The 14,377-nt window shown below is 37.1% G+C and overlaps 1 protein-coding gene across 2 annotated transcripts in view; it reads right to left on the reverse strand.

Moving 5' to 3' along the window:
• Positions 1-14,377, reverse strand: part of Nsun2 (tRNA (cytosine(34)-C(5))-methyltransferase Nsun2) — a 56,425-nt gene that overhangs the window by 22,520 nt on the left and 19,528 nt on the right. For both annotated transcript variants that reach the window (XM_083113499.1, XM_083113498.1), the window contains exons 8-11: positions 13,945-14,075; positions 11,213-11,414; positions 8,242-8,502; positions 6,351-6,486 (exon numbers count right to left, since the gene is read on the reverse strand). In XM_083113499.1, the coding sequence (XP_082969625.1) occupies positions 6,351-6,486; positions 8,242-8,502; positions 11,213-11,414; positions 13,945-14,075 (730 nt within the window). The remainder of the gene's footprint in view (positions 1-6,350; positions 6,487-8,241; positions 8,503-11,212; positions 11,415-13,944; positions 14,076-14,377) is intronic.

A 14,377-nucleotide genomic window follows, 5' to 3' on the forward strand; every position in this document is an offset into this window, starting at 1 on the left:
TTTGACAGTGTTTTCTATGACCAAGCCAGTTGGGTGAAGTATGGATGTGGAAGGAGATGGTGTGGTTTGTGGAGTGGAGGTGTTGAGGAAGGCCTGATTTTGGTGCGTCCTTTTTTGGCATCTTTTACGTGTTCGTCAATCCATTCTTGGACAGTGCGGATGCCGATGTACCTGTTGTGGCATTGGCATGTGGCCTTGTAGACACCTGGGGATGCAAGTTTGGGTAGGTAGTATGTCTTGAAATTAGGTAGTGCTCTTCCGATTTGGGATATAGGTTTGTGTGCCTGTTGGATTTTTAAGTGTTTGAGGGCCTTGGCGAATTTGCCTGATATGGTGGCGTGGTATGGGAAAGCGATCCATTTGAGTTTGGAAATTTGGTTCGGGTTATCTGTCTCGTGGGTGTCTGAGCTGGGCTTCTGCACATCACATGGATAGCTGGTGTTCGGTGTACCCGTTGTTTAGTCCCCACTCCAGATGCCATACCCTTACTGAATGAAGACAGGGAGTCTTTGAAATTAATAGGATTTAACCATTAAATTGTGCAATATGGAAATACAGAATTTCACGTACGTAATTAGTTGTCTTAGATTTTTAAAATTGGTCAAACATGCCAAATCTGACTTAATTGTTGAAGGATCTTTTTTTCATAACACTGCAGTTCATGACAGGGTGAACTTATATCACATAACCCTGTGATCTGGAATAATACACACAAATGTAAAATATACTCATACGAAGCCAAACTACCGTATTAACTCGCGTATAATGAACACTTTTTTCCAAAATTCTTGCCTCCAAAAACTGTGGTGCGTATTAAGCACGGTCAAGGTCATTCCATGATTTTGAGACACTTGCATTGATTTCTCACGTTTACGGAACCCTATCATGTTATATATTAGGGATGGGCCGATATGAAATTTTGGCCGATACCGATAAAGTACCGATATAAAATTTACCGATAACCGATATTCTACCGATCCGATATAAAATTAGAAATCGTCCTTGAAGAACCTGAAATGATCATTGATCTCCTTAATAAATGCGTGTTTCAAGGTGACTGCAGTGAAAAGAAGTTGAATATTTGACATTTACCTTTTTAGAAAGAAGGGCATGGAGATTATCCATAAAAATTACAACAAAATGTTAGAATTTTGCACTAAATTATAAGATATTTATCGATATATCGAATCGGTAAAATAATCGGTAATTTTACCGATAAACCGATACACCGATATGCCTATATCGGCCGAAACCGATAGAGTACCGATTAATCGGTCCCATCCCTATTATATATCGTTGTAAAGCTTAAATTCTGCAGTTTCTGAATATGACAACAGTATTCCATTCAAGATGGCGACATTTATGTGCAATGTGGTTGAAATAAGTTCATCACAAAATGAAGGAATGTTCTGATTTTTATGGTACTTTGGATGAAAGAATAGATAAGGAAAGAGAAAATAATAATTAAAATGTATTACTGGCCAAATAATATGATATATATATATATATATATATATATATATGGAGTGTGTAAATGCCTTAATGGAAGAAATCTTGTGCTGCTAACTGCTAGTTTGAGGGTCCTGAATGTGTGTGTATAAATGTTACGTTAGTCACGAAAAAGGTAGTTAAACCCCGATTTTCCATTTTTCAGGGGCCTGTAAATAAAAAAAAGTAAAATGCGGGAAAAACATAAAGAAGGGGTGAAACTCAAGTGTCATTAACAAAGGACTACACAATCAACTTTTTAGGAGGTATATTGTATCAAAAATTATTTAACAACGGGAAAGAAGTATGATAACGAATTTCTAACAAAAAAAGCAAGTCATGCTGTGAAAGTCAATGTCGGATTAACGGGACCCACTTTTGAGGGTAGGGATGGTGGATGACTGCTTCTAACTGCCACCTATTAGGTTCAGTTTATGCATCTGATTGTGAGATCTCCGTTTACTATGTAAACTGGTAATTAGTTGCTATTCTTAGAAGAATCTTTATATACTGTAATCAAAGTGTCCTGAAGACACGCAGAATGGTTCAGACTCCACTTTGAGCTGCATATGTATTCAGTACCAATCAGCCCAACAGCATGAAGTGAACAAAACAAGCTTTGTCAAACTTACGCATGTCTAGATGTAGCAATAAATTATCAGTGACGCGCACAGATTTTCGAAAGTGGGGATGGGGTTACGTATACTTTTTAAAGTAGTCAGTCCTCACTTTGTCATCTTTTCCTGCCTTTGACGTTCTTTACCTCCTTTTTTAGAAATATTGGCCAGAGGGAGGGTGGGCTTAGGACCCCCATCAACCCCATTTGGGCACCCCACTGATTGTTATTTAAATCCATGTTAATCCACGATTTATTATTGGATTTAGAAGTCTTGCAGAGGGTAAACACCCCTTCCACCATTAGTTTCTCATTTTTTCAGCACCTGAATCCTTCCGAGAAGCAGCAATTATATTATTATTAGCATCATGTGCATTTCCTTCCTGCACTGCTCTGTTTGTTCAAGGTGTTTATCAGATGGAAGAACAAGAAAAAAAAACAGGTTGTCTTCTTTTCTTTAACTCCTCGCTTTGTATCTGGTGCTCCTGCTTCCTATCGTCAATGCAAAATAACGTTGGGAGGCAAGATTCAAAACAATGCAGTTTATCTTTCCTTCAGAGTGGATGAGTCATAGCTCTGGAGCCTCGAGACAAAACCCTGTTGCCAGCTGCCTGCTTCGCAGACTCACCTCTGACCCATTTGTAATGGTGGAAGGGGGAGACAAACAGGTGGTGGATCGGCGACAATGCAGTTGAACAAGTCTTATCAGAAGTGTGCTCATTCCCGGCCAAGTTACAGAAAGAAAGGAGGGAGAAGGATCACTGATTAGATGCTCTCCCATGCTGTCATGTCAATACTTCCCACATATAAGCAAGATATCAGATGACCAGCATTCAAGAAAGAGAAAAAGGTTGAATCTTTCAATTACTGCATAGCTGTGCAGTGGCAGATTAATAAGTTCCTGTGGGGGAAGATGGGCTATTTTCTTTCTTTTTAGTGGCCATACGCTATGCTTGTTGAATGTGCATATTCAGGTTCAGAAACAACAACATAATTTGAGACGTCAGAGGGAGAGAGATGGGAAATCGATTATCCCCATTACATTAATTGGTTAAGATGTCTTGTGTAAGGGGCTCTCACTTGCACACGAGCATGAAAATTGGGGCAGAAATACTTGGCACTTTTCAGTAATTACAAAATTAGTGATGATATCATAGTGGGCATGAGAAAAAGGTGAAGGTAGTTTCACATGCAATTTGCACCATGCCATGACATATACAGGGTGTCGCAAAACTCTTTCAACAACGCTTGGGTGCTGGTAGATATCATAAAAACAAGTAACTTTTCCCTATAAAGTTTACCTCGAAAGTGCTTAGTTTCTGCGCTATAAGCGCTTAAAATCTATCCTGTACGTATGCAACCCAACCCAACAAATGCTTGCTCTGACATAACTACCAGGGGCGCGTGGCAGGGTTGCCACTAGCGTTCCTCGTTAAGAGAGACGGCTTGAAAACAACAACTTGGGAGTCTTGCCTGAGCAAAATCCAAAACATTAATGATACTTGCGATGTTGTAAGAAGCATTGACAGTATTTATAAACTTACCAAGACAAATAATGGGCAGACTGAAATTAAAGATTATTCATTCTAAAATATCTCTATAATTGATTGATTGATTGGCTTTATTTTAATTTGCTTTTCTGCCACCTTTGGCTAATCGCGAAGATGAGGATGATATGATGAAATAACAAATGACACCAATGTCTAGGCCAGGATTTAAACCCGAGACACCTGGCGCCGTAGCGAGTTGTGCTAACCACATCACCACGGAGTGTTTCTTGTATCATGTAATATCAACAATTGCAAGGGACACATGAGATAGGGGAAATCCACAAACGAACAAATGTAAACATGATGTGTTTGCTGCCTCGTTTCGACCACGCAGACTGTAATGTTATTCCAATTCATTTGAAAATTATTGCTATGTGTGCTAGCGTTATTACTAATCGTGTTTGTCTCATGAGGAAATAATTGCAAGGCTAATTTAATTTAATGATTGATTCATTCATTCATCGATTTGCTTTATTTTACTTCGCTTTTTGTGCCACTTTTGTCTAATTTGCGAAGATGGGATGAGTGATGGATGATATGATGAAATTGATGAATGGACACTCACAAACATGCATGCCCAAGCGGGGATTCTAACCCAAGACCCCTGGCTTATTTTAGAAAACATTGGCAACATATACATTTTAGCGACAACTGATATGCATGTAAGAAAAATTGTGTGTTTTAAAAGTGGGTTTCAAAAAAATTCCAACGATTATTTGCAATACTAGGAACATGCGAATTAAAAACACCCTCTCTCCCTCTTTCTCTCTTTCTCTTCACTCAAACTGGTTCATCTTGAATGCTCTATTAAAGAATTTGTAGGAAGAAATTAATATTTTATTGAAAGGAATTACAGTGAGTTCGGTGCCTACTGTCTGTACTAGTTTGTTCCGCACTTCACGATATTGTTTGATATTTGTACATCAAGAGAAATCCTTGTAATTTACACTCTTTTCATGTATGGGAAAAAATTTCTCATTTTGTGTCTTTGCTTAGCATTCTGATCATTGAACGTGAAAAAAAATGAACAAAAGGAAACCATTGAGTACGTCATAAATTGTACATTCATTGTAGCAACTTGATATCAACATTGAAATGTAAGAGTAACATTCTTGGAAGGCACCAAAATGTCAACTTTTAGTTCACCCTGGAAACAATGTTTTGTAGCAAACGAGCGGAATTTTGACATCTAGGTGAATTTCCGGGATAATTCTTGTGAATTTCTATTCTTCTCATTGTACGTTATTTTTCTGCACTTTCAGGCAAATAGTAAGTACGAGTGGCTCAAGTGGCTCAAGAATATTCATCTGCCGGAGATTCTTGTTTCTTTTCAACCTACTTTTTATAACTAATTCGATTCGCAATAGCGATAGTTCACAATTTTCTAATAAATAAATTGTAATAACATTACAGTCTGCGTGGTCGAAACGAGGCAACAAACACATCATGCTTACATGTTTACATTTGTTCATTCGTGGATTTCCCCTATCTCATGTGTCCCTTGGAATTGTTGATTTTGCATGATACACGAAACACTCCCTGGTAAGCACAACTCGCTACGGTGCCAGGTGTCTCGGGTTTAAATCCTGGTCTAGACATTGGTGTCATTTGTTATTTCATCATATCATCCTCATCTTCGCGATTAGCCAAAGGTGGCAGACGTACAGGATAGATTTTAAGCGCTTATAGCGCAGAAACTAAGCACTTTCGAGGTAAACTTTATAGGGAAAAGTTACTTGTTTTTATGATATCTACCAGCACCCAAGCGTTGTTGAAAGGGTTTTGCGACACCCTGTATATGTATATATATGGGGATGTGACAGATGGTGTGATCAGCACCATGCTCTGGCCGCATTTACAACACATATTCTTTGATTTTTGCCAATGAAGGTGATGTGATCAGCACCATGCTTGTTAGCCCAAATACGCATTTTAATAGCATTTAGATGTGTACTAAATTTGGCTACTCTCAGAAAATATTGCTGCACCCCTCGTTTATTCTCATTTTTCCTGGCCCCATCACTTTACAACATACGAGTTATGCAATATGCATGGAGAAAACATTCTCTGCCTCATGTAGAAGAATAATTTATCCCAACTTCACCCCCCCCCCCCACACACAACTGATTTGGCACGAATATGTTTCCGCTAGTGAGTAAAATATCACCCTTTCTGCCCATCGCTCGTGCATTTTCAGCTTCATTCTGATAACCAAATGATATAGCGTCCGTTGAAAAATTTCAGATTAAAAATAATTGAACTAGATCCAATCATATTTCCTTACATACTAACAATGTGCGAATTGCCTACTTCGCCTACCCCGAGCACCAATCGGCAGTTTGCCTTCTGCAGTTTCGAACATTCTTTTAATAGAGTATTGCGCGGTTTCAAATATGTAAATTTTACATTTTACATCATCTTTTTAGTAAGTGTTCTTTCCTATACCTTTTGACCTAAATTCTCAACCAACACTTTCTCGACGAGGCACCTTTCTCCCTGGAGGTATGAGAAATGCAAGTTGTGCACCTCCTCCCCCCACCTCCGGGGAACCATGCCTCTTCCCTCCCTTCTGTAGCACGAAAACCTAACTTCTGGAAGTTCAAGGTGTGGAGGGGGAGGGAGAGAGGGAGACAGATAGAGAGATAGAAAGAGAGAGAAAGAGAGAGAGAGAGAGAAGAGATATTTCCATGAATTACCTTTATTTTCTCTTCATTATTTAGAACTATATCTCGAACAGCTGGTGATGTGAAGTATACATTCTTTTTTTTACCTTCCTTACACCTCGTCAACAGAAGTGTAGGCTTCAGTTCAGGGTCTATTTTATAGAAGTCCCTGAAATATACAAAATAAACAAAAATAAGAATAGTCAATTTCACTATCATGTTTGTAATGTTCAGAATTATAGTAGAGGAACATTGTTAAAGCATTCACTTAAATAAAAAAAATTAAAAAAGTCATCAAATGAAACTTATGAGTAGAGGCACATATTTTTGGTAAAAAAAAGCAAAAATTCGGTACAAAAACAATCAATTTCAGGTTCAAAAGCGGTAAATAAAATAAAATTTTGGTGTTATAGCGGTGCAAAATCGGAACAAAAGTGGTTTATAAAATGACATTTTGGTCTTAAAATTGTGAAAATAATCCTAAATTTGATTTAAAAACCGCACTTTTTACACAAAATAAACAATCCCTCTAATATCACATTTATGCAGTTACCAGAGTAATAAGTTTATTCCTGTATAAAGGGGTCCATTTTTGCTTCTCAAATATTTACAGCAGGATTAATCAATTTTCTGTGAATTGCATAACTTTCAGGATAATTCAAACTTCAGAAAATGCCAGGTCGGTAAATAAACTCTAATTTCACGTTTAAGAGTCTATTTCACATTTTGCAGTTCATTTTGCATCATTTCGTGAATAAACAAGGAGGAAAATGCACCTCATACCTTTCAGAAACATGAAAAATTAACATTACAAGGTGTTATTTTACATTTCACGTTTTCGTCAAAAAATTAATATGCATGCCTCTATGTATGAGGCCCACTTCAAATGAAAACAAATTACCACACATAGAACTTAAGTTGTGCAAAAGCTGGTAACACTGCTGTTTACAAACGATACTGCCATCTGTGGGGAAGGAGGAAAGCACAGCAACACCTCACATGTACACACAAATTGTTTGTTTATTACGCAGGAAGTGACGTTATTGATATTCGTCCAATAGCAGAATTGAGGCGAGTAAAGTGCAAAGAGATGTGGTTACTTTTTTGACTGATGAGGATGCTGGAGGAGAAGTTCGTAGCCGCATGTCTGTTGTGTACAGTGAACGTTGAAGGCACTTTGTACAAATTGAGATGCGATAGAGTGGAAACGCTATGGAATGGTATCGAACAGCATCATCCTTCTCCATGATAACGTCCACCTCCACAACTCCAATCTGGTGAGCGATACACTACAGGGATTTGGCTGGGAAACATTTCAACATCCTCGCTACATCCAGATCTTTCCCCATGTGATTTCTTAAAGGTTTGCATAACCCATTTTTTATATATTCGTTATTTTAAGTTTTTTTAATTTTATTTTTCATGTCATGTTTCATCCTGGTTTCCCACTATCACTACCAGAAAGCCAAGATAAGCACACACAACTTTATATGACGTTCCCTCAGTGAAGTTGTATGTTGTGTGTGATTATCTTGGCTTGAGAAATTTCTGGGAAGTCAGGACTAAACGTCGCTTGGAAAATAAAACAAAAAACCACTTAAAATAACTATATATTATTTTCCATGTGATTTTCACATCTTTGGCAGCCTGAAGGGAGATATTCGTGATTGATGATTCCAGATTGAATGTATAATGTAGAAAATGTAAAATCCATTATTTTGTTATTATTGCTTCTTGAAATACCAACTTTTAAGTCTGCAACATATGGAGGACGTAGCATTACAAAAGTTTTCCCTCAAGATTGCTGCCAGTACAATTAGTGTGTAAGCTGAAAATTTCCAAACCATTAACAATATCTTGCAAGCTGTCAAGTCAAGACTGACAGTTTGCTGTTCCCTGATCTAGTGCAAAAATTAATACACACCTAATTGATGGCCAGATAGGTTCATCTTCATTGAAAAAGAAGAAAGGGTCCTCCTTGTAGCCATATATTTTCCGCTTTTTCCGTGCTGGAGGCTTGATGGAATCCTTTGTAGATGGCACCTCCTTTCCATTCTCAATTCCTTTATTCTCTGACTCACTCTCTTGCTTCTGGACACTAGTTTCCCAGGGTAATGGTTTCACCTTTTGCAACACTGCTACGAAGAAACCGCCTGTGTCCTGTTGATGAGGTAGGATCCTTATACTGAAAAATTAAAGAAAATAATCACACTATACAGTTATTAAATTGGGGATGGGACAGTTTAATCAGCAATATTACTGATTACTTTACCAATCTAATATATCAATAAATAGGATCTGCTTTAATGAAAAAAGTCTGTTATAGTGTTTTTATTACTATGAATATAGCATAATTTATTATGTCCTGGTTTCGGACAGTAAATGTGGTAGAATTTAGATTCCTAGCATCAGTGAATTCTATATCAGTTCATCCCTACTCCAAATAATATCACTTGTTCAGTTACAATTAATACACTTGAAATGAGCAACTTTATGGAAATACAACTTTGGAATTTTTTTTTTACTAAAACTGATGAAATTTACAAATACCAATAAAGCACAGTGGACCAATCTGTAGAAACACATTTGTTGTCAATATATTTTTTATTTTTGAACTTGGTACAAAACTTAATTTCAAGTTTAAATACAGTACATAAAATTACGCGTATATCTTAGTGTCCTTATGGCAATTGAATCATCAAACTAGATATGAAAACTTTAAATTTCTATTATATTTAAGGTTCCATCTTTACTTTAATGAGATAATAAATCTATTTTTCTTCTGGAATTAGGCAGAAATTAAAACTGATTCCCTTCCAATACTGATACTTGGATTAATTGATTGATTTGCTTTATTTTGCTTCGCTTTTGTGCCACTTTTGGCTAATTTGCGAAGATGGGGATGAGTGATGACATGATGAAATTGATGAATGGACACTCACAAACATCCATGCCCGGGCTGGCATTCGAACCCGGGACACCTGGTGTCGAAGTGTGATGTGCTAACCACTCTGCCAAGGGGCAACTGATACTTGGAAATGCCTCAGGCAAGAATATATAGTGCAGCAAATATAGAGCTTTTGTACTGAGGACTAAGTTTACCTCACAAAATTGGAAGGGAGAGAGATTTAAGTGGAAGAGGAAGATCTAAGGACTAAGATGAATGTAAAATATTGGAAAAATTTATAACATGCTCTTTTGGAACCATGAAAATTAAATGACAATGGGAGAAAATATAAAATCTGGGTGGGTTTCATTGCATGTCAGTTATCATCAATTTGATAAAAACAGATGCTGCCATTCTCTCTCTAACGTATGGTACCGACTCTTGACAGCTGCAGTATTTATACAGATAACAAAATAGGGCACCCAGTTTTTGTTATAGAAACAATTACTTAGTAAAAATTAGGGATGGGACCGATTAATCGGTACTCTATCGGTATCGGCCGATATAGGCATATCGGTGTATCGGTAAAATTACCGATTATTTTACCTATCCGATATATCGATAAATATCTTATAATTTAGTGCAAAATTCTTCAATTTTGTTGTAATTTTTATGGTTAATCTCCATGCCCTACTTTCTGAAAAAGTAATGTCTAAATATTCAACTTCTTTTGCATTGAAATCACCTCGAAACACACATTTATTAAGGAGATCATTGAATATTTCAGGTTCTTCAAGGACCATTTCTAATTTTATATCGGATCGGTAGAATATCGGTTATCGTTATCGGTAAATTTTATATCGGTACTTTATCGGTATCGGCCAAAATTTCATATCGGCCCATCCCTAGTAAAAATTATCTGAAATTTTATAGGAATAAACCAATATGTAGAGGCATGCATATTTTTATTTTGCCAGAAATACAAAATTTAAAATACCACGCAGTAACATTCATTTTTCATGTCTTTGAAAGGCACGTTTTGTCACGAAATGATGCAAATTGAGAAATAAACTGACATGAAATTTAGAGCATGCTAACATGGAAAAATTGATTAATTCTGCCGTAAAAATTTAAGAAGTAAACATGGACTCCGTTACATAGGAATAACTAGTATAAATGAAAGGTTTATTTTGTGTAATAAGACGAGTTTTCAAATCAAATTTGGGATTCTATTCTCCATTTTAACACAGAAATGACATTATTTTTGATTCCAAAATGTGCCCAGTTTTGGTACCAAAATCTTGAACTTTTATTTACCACAAATATGTGGCCTTACTAGCATACCAATAAGGATAGAGTGCCAATTAATTGTTCTCATCTTTTATAAATAAGAAGGTATTCATTAGTAGGGTTGAGCCAACACCACAGACTGGATACCAATTTCCACTGATGCTGATGACCATACTTGGACATTGAAATAATTTACAGTACTTCAGAATATTTACCAATTTTAAGCTTTTATTCATATTTTGGGAAATGAGAGACTGTAGTAAATAATTAGAGAGAAACGTAGAACCCATATTTTCCACAAAACTGTTTTTAGTTTGTTCTATTAATTGCAGTGGCAAACTAAACAAACTAAAAAGGAAAATGAGAGTACTAAATTTCTCTGTAATTAAGTTTTTAATTGGAACAACCACATCAATGTACACATTTTTTGCTTTAAAATATTCAAGATCAATTCTCCCCATAGTGCTGTTGCCAAATGAATGAAAATTATGCATTTTTCCTAATTTACAGGATATTTAGACTGCAAAAAAGTTGCACTGCATTTTTCAGGGTCCCACAAGATTCTTGGATTCTGGAAAAGCATTGGCTGGTATTTGCAATTAAATTCAAACCAGTACTTTCTGATGTTACATTGACCCCGGCAATACTAATAACCAAAGTAGACCAAGCACAAAACTGTGAACATTTACTAAAATATGATAACAACTGAAATTCTTACCAGCGATCGAGGTTGAATTTCGAAGCATCCTCTGTGCTAGGTGGGAACATTGTTGGTCGTATCTGAGTGTGCCACTTTTCGGGAACATCGTCAAAAGATGGGTACTCCACCATATCACGAGACATCAGGATCCAACTGTTAAGGCCTTTGGCATACTTCAAGCCTGGTAAGAGGTTGGCACACTCCACCAGCTCAACAGCACCTGCAAAAATATTAAGTGGAGTTATGAAGCACTGGCACCATTGAGTAATGTAAGGGGAGACTTTCAAGTTTATTATGATGTCCTAAAACAAGTTTCACATTGTCATTTCTGAACTAACTTTTAACGCCACATGCTGAATAGAACATACCTACTCCACTATAATCCTTTGATAACATTAGGGGATGATAACCTCAATTCATATTATTATTCCTGCAATGGACAATATACAAAGAACAAAATTTCACAAGCAGCATTCAGATTTACACTCTGAACTGATATTGATAGTAATACCAATTATGATACTGATGTTTTAATATTTTTTAGCAATTTAATTTTGTTCAAAACAGTTACATGTTACGATACAAATGCCGTATCTAAACATGGAACACGTGCATCCTGATTTTGGTTTGTTTAGTCCACTTCATACACAGAAAGGCTAATTGGGGTTGGACCTACAGTTTAAAGTGGAATCCAAATTACCGTGCATCAAATGCACTTGGGTTTTGATAGGAGAAAGTGGCAAATAATTATATCAAACATGCAGCATAATTTAAGTTACAGAAATGATGTAAAGATGTTGCTATGTACAACATCGCTGTGAGTATACATGCTAACCTCCCCCAACCATATTTATTCGATCACCACCAAAACTGTACAACTTTACTTGGTGTCGCAATTTTTTTCTTGCACAACAAATATTGATGTTCTGAGCTCCATGCAATGGCAGGTGCACACTCGATCTTCACCAGAATTCCACAGCTTTACTTGGTGGTGCAAAATGTTATAATAGAAGGTGAAAAATAATGTGAAACAGCCATTTCACTTGGTATCATGTAACGGTCAGAATTGTTCCACACACAATTTTTTGAAACAAGTGCACATTATACAGGGAGCACGAGTAGAATATGCACGAATTTAAACAGATAACACAAGATTTTTCTTGATCCATGCTTTTCATTCAAGATTATCAGTTATCAGTAAGAATGCAGACCTCAAACAGATTGGATGATTATGAGTGGCCTGAAGAGTGGAGAAGGAAGGTGATAATCTACTGTATCTGCACCAGGATGACCAACGACAACATCGTAGACAAGTTGCAGTTGCCATTGAGGACAATTCAGAGAATAAGGAAGCAGTTGGTAGATTCAGACTTTGATGTGGAGGATGTGGTTGCCAGAAAGACACAAACTCGAGCTGAACAGAGGGTGAGAAGTAACATTTTCATTTCAAATGTGCAGCAACTCATTGACAACAACCCCTCCATCTCAGTCCGTGAGATTTCTCGATATCTGGGCCATTCTGTTGACTAGTCAATCCTTGGATTGAAGAAGTTGCCCCAGGAAGATCATACGTGTTCCAACAAGACTCTGCACCAACACACACGGCCAGGAAAAACTTACAAGTGGCTCGAGGATAACTTTTATTTTACCATGTTACCCCTGATATGTGGCCTCCAAATTCACCTGACTGCAATCCTCTTGACTATTATGTGTGGGGCGCAGTTGAAAGAATCACTAATAAGACTGCCTCCAACAATAAAGGTGAGCTGAGTAAAAGAATCTGCCTGCTATTTCAAGATTTGTCTCCTGAGGTTGTAAAATGCACCTGTTCTTGCTTCCGGAGGTCATCTGGAGGCCGTGATTGAACATGAAGGTGGCTTCATTGAATAAGCTCGATCTATAAAGCATTACTTTGATCTTGTTTCTGGAATGTTCAATAAATGTTTTAAATTAGAACTTTTAAGAGATGTTTTTCCTTCATACATTGTCCATGCAAATTCTACTCGCTCACCCTGTACATGTGTAATGTATTTAATGCACAGAATCACAAAATTTACTGACACACAATTTTCGAAAAAGAATAATGAAAAATTAAATATTTTCCATTCTTTTTGGGGCAATTATTCTTGAAGAGGATTTCCAGTAGATAACGCTAAACTAACTCGTGAAATTTTTGGCTGGTGTCATTAATTAAATTCCAGTCGTGATACTACTGAAAATAATGCCAGGTCTGTTTCATGAAAATGGAACTTGCTTTTGATTTTGAATGGAATTGATTAATTGGTTGATGTTCACAAAGTCTCAGCTTATTTTTTTTCCTTTATCCTCAAAAGTAACAAAAATTTTCAGGATACAATTTATAACTATGCAACAAAAAAAAAGGTAAAGGGCTCCCCTGTGCATAGCACCACGCCATGAAAGCATATAGGGGGCGTGGGGGTAACGCCCAACACTTTCTTGATCCGGTCGTGAGTGGGGGTGATGTGATCAGAATCACGCCCCTGACCGCCTTTACCCCCCAGGGTTTCCCCCAGGTACCCATGTTATTCGACGCTGGGTGGGCACCGGGACCGCTTCCATCGTTAGAAAAGTTCCCGGATTTGAACAGGCCGGGGATCGAACCCGGGACCTTTAGCATGGTAGTCAGACGCGTTACCGACTGAGCCACCGCGGCCACAGTCCAACAGTTATATGTATTAACACTGGTATTTACTCTTCATAAGTTATTACTTATAGTTATATCAACCAACCTTCTGTTTCAACCATAAGCCTATGCATTACAGCTTCATCTTCTAATGGATTCAAGGAACATGTGGAGTACACCAGACGCCCTCCAACTGCAAGGAGCTCTGCACCACGTTTTGCTATACGAAATTGGATCCTAAAATTCAAAGTTAAAAAAAAATGATGAAAAATCTAACATCATGCAATGCAAAATCACAAACTAAAAACTCCAAAACCCAGCAGATAAAAGAAGATAAAGAACTTAGGTCAGAAGAGGAAGTTAAGTCGAGAAATGGGAAGGGAAGTTGTGAAATAACACATTGTAATGTTAATTTTTCATGTTTCTGAAAGGTGTTAGGTGCATTTTCCTAACCTGCTTTGTCACGAAATGATGTGAAATGAACTGCAAAATGTGAAATAGACTCAAACACGAAATTTAGAGTTTATTTACTGACCAAA

This window comes from Lepisma saccharinum, chromosome 27 (assembly GCF_977018435.1).
Source record: "Lepisma saccharinum chromosome 27, izLepSacc3.1, whole genome shotgun sequence".
In the NCBI taxonomy this organism is placed as follows: Eukaryota; Metazoa; Arthropoda; class Insecta; order Zygentoma; family Lepismatidae; genus Lepisma; species Lepisma saccharinum.